Source organism: Scyliorhinus canicula, chromosome 11 (genome assembly GCF_902713615.1).
Source record: "Scyliorhinus canicula chromosome 11, sScyCan1.1, whole genome shotgun sequence".
NCBI classification, from domain to species: Eukaryota; Metazoa; Chordata; class Chondrichthyes; order Carcharhiniformes; family Scyliorhinidae; genus Scyliorhinus; species Scyliorhinus canicula.
In genome coordinates this window covers 60,570,948-60,576,125 of record NC_052156.1, presented here as the reverse complement: position 1 = coordinate 60,576,125, position 5,178 = coordinate 60,570,948, and the positions used below count along the sequence as shown (strand labels likewise).

Genomic DNA, 5,178 nt, shown 5'->3' with positions numbered 1-5,178 from the left:
CTATTGCATCTACTAGTTCCCCTTCATCTATGTTGCTCGTTGTGACTTCAAAAGAATTCTAATAAATTTGCCAGGCTTGATTTCCCCTTTGTGAAGCTATGCTGACTCTGCTTGATTATATTGTGCATTTCTAAATACTCTAACATTTCACCAATGACAGATGTTAATCTAAATGGCCTATCATTAGCTGTTTTCTGTCTCTTTTGTTTAGGTGGTAGGTGGGGTGGTGAGTGGGCAGGGTGGGTGTCGGGGGTAGTCAGTTCAGGATGAGTAGTCAAGTCCTGGGTTAGCTAGGGGGTACTCGGTTGGTAGTCGGTTGAGGAGGGGTGGTCGGGTTTGGGTACACTGAAAGTTGTTGGTTTAGGTCTGGGAAGTAGTTCGGGGTGGTGATTGGGGAGGGGGCAGTTCTGTAGTTACCCAGCAGTTGATTTGAATTATTTCTATCTAATTTTTCCTGGGTAACTATTTGAGTAAGTAAGTCCGAACTGTCCCAAAAGTGCAAGACATGGAGGGTCCCAGGCGTGGAGAGATTGACCATTGGGAATCCAACCTTCTGTGGAGCCATGAAGTGCATCTTTGGGGATTAGGACTGTCTCCGACAATCCGGAGACTGGAAGATCTGACCTAGTCACGCTACCCCAGGAATATCTGACTGCTTTAACCTGTATTCTTTACAGATAGGTGTAACTTAGAGCGAGCAGTCCCACCAGTTAACATGTGAAGAGCTGGAGGCGAGTGAAACATTTGTGCTAATAGTTTGGGGAGATCTGAAGGGTAATTTGTGATTTGCTATATCGGGAGATTGTCAAATATATTTTTGTAGGAATTTGAAGTTTGATCCAGCTGTTTTTACTGTTCGACTTGCGTCAGGGGCTGTATTTTTCTGGTTGCATTGAATGGAAGGAGATGGCTGGCCTCGTCTGTCAGGTTTGCTCCTCATATTGTCCAGTGGGTAACATTGGTGCTTTTCATTCCTGAAGAACAGGAGATCCACGTTGGGAATACACAGCTGGAATGCTGGCCTCCACAAATTCAACAATGTTTACCACAGCCTCGCAGGGGCAGTGCAGGAGTGGGGCCACAATTAAAATAAAATTGCAAGTACTTAACATAGCTGTAAAATGCAATGGGATCTGCCAAAATTCTAATGTGGCTTTACCATAGAACAGCTTCTGGCATTCGCTTTGTGCATAACTGGGAAACTGTCTAGGGCGCCAACCTGATTCATGTTGGCTTAATCGAACTGGATTGGTGCATTGTAAATGTTTAGCTGCCAAATGCACCAGCAGTGGATCGAGTTTAAACTGCAACTAATCCAGCACATTTGTGGCCGCTTGAGTTTTGTTCCACCTAAAGAGCAATTAATGGTGTTAGTGGCAGTAAATGCTAAACCCTGCCCTTTAGTCGTGTCAACGAATGAAGTTCGAAAGAGATGATCTGATGCACGGGCTAATGGGAGAGATAAATAACAAGTTAAATTTAGACAGAGAGCTGACAAATGATTGGACTTGCCGTTCCTTGTACCTGTGTTGGGCTAACTAGCAGTTCCCGATTGCCTTCAGTCCCCTTCAGAGCTCCATTACAACCCTGCCATCTCCATCTAGCAATCTCAACTCCAGCACCTCTACCTGCTGAAGCTGACAAAATTGGGAGGATTGAGGGGGGGGCGCGATGACATCGGTGACTGGCAGCATCAAACCACCTTTCTTCAGACCGTTTGCAGATGCAGAGACCATGGAGCAGGAGGAAGGAGGCAGCCAGGGACAACATCTGGATGCCAGCTGCTCTTCGGCCCTCTACCTGGCTGGGGCTGACATGCCCAAAGGAACAGGGGACCCGAGCAGTAAGCGGGAGGCAGAGGATAGAAACTATCCGGATCTAACTGAGAATCCCCTCCAGAGTCACTTCATCCATCAGCCCAGAGAGGAGGAAGGGAAGGAAACGGCCAGCCAAGAGCAGAAACCAGCCATGTCTTACATCGCTCTGATAGCCAAAGCCATCCTAGCTGCTCCCAACAACAAACTCAATCTGGGCTCGATTTATAAATATATTGAAGAGACCTTCCCATATTACAGAGGTCGTGGCCAGGGCTGGAGGAACAGTGTCCGCCACAATCTCTCGCTCAATGAGTGTTTTATTAAAGCAGGGAGGTGTGAGGATGGGAAAGGGAATTACTGGAGTATCCATCCCTCCAACCTCGAGGATTTCTCCAAAGGAGACTTCAGACAGCGCCGGAGGTGCCGGAGAAGGGGGCGGAGTAAGGAGTTGGAGAACAAGCTGCCTGTGCCTTACCCCAGCTGCCCTTTGCCAGTGGAGCCTCTCGCCCTGCATTCGCTGTACTCCCCGTACACCGAGCAGGAGCGCAGGGCGTACCGACTGGATGAGGTGCTCTACCGGCAGTACATCACCAACCCCTTTTGGAGGTGGTATCACAGTTGCAGGACCCCAGGGGCTGCCTGCGATGCTGGGGTGGGGCTGTCCTCTGGCCAGAGTTCAGGGCCTCAGTGGCAGGGTCTGGGGGAAAGAGCTTCCTCACCAAACTTCTTCAAATCAGCCAACAACTGACTTCAGAGGAAGCATAAGCTTCCTGTAGCTCGCACACCGTGGTAGCAATGTAGAGGCACTCTGATTAGAAATGTGTGTCAATGTTAGAATTACTTTCTTTATTGTGACTATTCAATTAAGGCTTGGAGTAAGTAAGGAAAGCAGCGATCCTATTATTACACCCAGTTTAAACTTGTGGAACCTCTTTACTTAAACGGTTCCAGTCTCTGAGCAGAATGAGAAAAATATTATTCCAAATTGCAAGCGGAATCCCTTATTGGAGTGAAACTCTTTTAGTAGACTAATTGCTTTCTCGTGAATTTTGTAAATGGTTATTTAGCTTTAAACCTACCCTCGGTTTGATAGGAGTCCCGAGATGTTTCATGTCCAGGTCGATCGGCAGCTTGTTACTACTTGACTTTGTTCTTGATTGTTCACTGGTCAATCGATGTGTTTGCTTTTGTAAAAAAAAAAAATCGCCTGTTTGTGTAAAAATTGTTTATTATGAAATAAAAATGATTGGATTGTGTACAGTCTAATATTATTTCCCCACCCACACTCATCGTTATGACAATAGTTTGCCTTAACTAGGTAGACTATGAAAGCAGATTGTTCATGAATTATATATAACCCACTCATTACCCTCCGCAGTTGTTGTATTCAGGCTGGATGGGTTCACAGTCCCAGAGGAACATCCCAGTTAAACTGGGTGTGCGCTGTTCCTTCCTTCACCGAGACCACAGGTAACCGCAGAATGAAAGGTAACCAGGCATTCCCACTCTTATTATGTACTTCGAGTAAACGACCATTGCAGATTGGGAAATGGAAAAACAAAACTACGAAAAGTAATCTCGAGAAGCAAATGACCCAAAACAAATTCTTGGGTATCAGCGGGGAGAGAACAGCGCTAACATTTCGGGTCTGAGCGACTCTTCGTCAAAGTGAAGATGTTGTCAGACCTGCTGAGAGTGTCCAGCATTTCCAGTTGTTTCAGAGTCCAGCATCCGCAGTCACTTGCTTTTATCTTCGCTATTAGTGACATTATCACCGAAAACACCCATGTTTAATCTTACCAAGGGCTGTAATGTCTTAGCTGGCCCAACTGAAGATTTCCTGTTCATTACCCAGTAAATTATACATTTTCTAAAAGACAAACTCTGTCCTGCTGGTCGGATGTTCAAGTAGGCTAACTGGGTAACGATGTCTATTGTTGAGCTGCAGTCAACACTGAATACTAAACTAAATTGAATTTCTTGATGCATATCCATCAAACACAATGGTCAACATAAAACTGAAATAACATTTGTGTCTGGATGGGAGTCTAATACCAGTATCATTCCTCCTTTTACACTTTATCTACATATTTATTTATATCTGCATATGTAACGGTAATTCAGGACTTTAATCAATGGACAACTCATTGAATTTTGTAGCTAAATGTTTTTTCCCAATGACCCTCCCGCCTTTAAGATAGCGATGGGAGATAATATTTAGCTGAAAGTTGCTGGTTATTGGGATTCCGTGTTCCAAAACTCGTCTGTACACCTTAACAGTTCCACTTTGCAACATTTATAACCTTTTTATTTCTTTATGGGACCCTTCACATATCTTGAAATGTTTTGTCTCGGGCAGAAAGCAAGGACACTCCTCAATTTAACCCGAGTTGGTAAATTCATTGAAATAAAGCATCCTGCTGGGAAATCGGTCAACATTGGAACCTGGGGGTGACCTCGACACAAATCGTATCATTCACAAGAAGAAACATTTTCGCTAATGAAATACTGAAAACGTGCGATTTAACACAGATCTGTAGGAGAAATTGTTATCTTAATTGACCGTAAACATTTCAATATAAATGTACTCTTTGGTTTTTATCTCAAAGAAACAAAAGATCAAATTACATTTAGAAAATAATTCCTGCAAAACTCTGCCATTAAACATTGCCAAAATAAATTACTTAGTTAAAGTGATTTGCCTTAACAGAACTATTATTGACAAATACTTAGAACGAAAGTCTCGAAATGTAATGTCGTTTAATGGGAAACATGTCTTTATGGCAACCATTATATGTGGTGTCCAATAAATATGGTTCTGCCCACACCCCCCTCCACCCAGTGAGGCTGGGGTCGCATTGGGGAGTTCGTCCTTCAGATGCAGTCTCCCGTCCCAGTCAATCATTCACTTTATTGTTTCCTGACTGAAGCCAACGGTTTGAGTAATCTTTAGCAAAAGAGGGAAAACAAAGCATTAACTCTCATCAGGTGAAGTTGCATCTCGTGTCTAATGATGGAGGTTGTGTGATAAAACGGTAGCGGCAGGAAACAGAACTGCTGCTAACAGGGCTAAGGTCCTTGGCAATGCTCGTTATCAGCCCTGGGATTACTGTTTGGGGACAATCAATGTGCCTGGAATAACAACCAGATGAAAGCATCACTAACGACACCAAACTATCATTTTCTCTCTGTCGCAATACCCCCCCCCCCCCCCCCCCCCAATTTTGTTTCTAAGGTTTTGCAATAGTCATTGGCAGCAAAATAGATAACCAAGCGACCTCTTCAATTTTCTAAATTTCTGAGCATCTTTCCAGAGACATTCTGTTGGTGAAATAATATTTTACTACAGTATTGCTAAAAA

The 5,178-nt window shown here is 44.1% G+C and overlaps 1 protein-coding gene across 1 annotated transcript; it reads left to right on the top strand.

The window, feature by feature from the left end:
- The first annotated feature begins 1,325 nt into the window (after positions 1–1,325).
- On the top strand, positions 1,326–2,619 carry LOC119973665 (forkhead box protein D4-like 3). The gene has a single exon (XM_038812049.1). The coding sequence runs from the start codon at positions 1,672–1,674 to the stop codon at positions 2,563–2,565; it is 894 nt and encodes a 297-aa protein (XP_038667977.1). The 5' UTR covers positions 1,326–1,671; the 3' UTR covers positions 2,566–2,619.
- Positions 2,620–5,178: the final 2,559 nt, after the last annotated feature.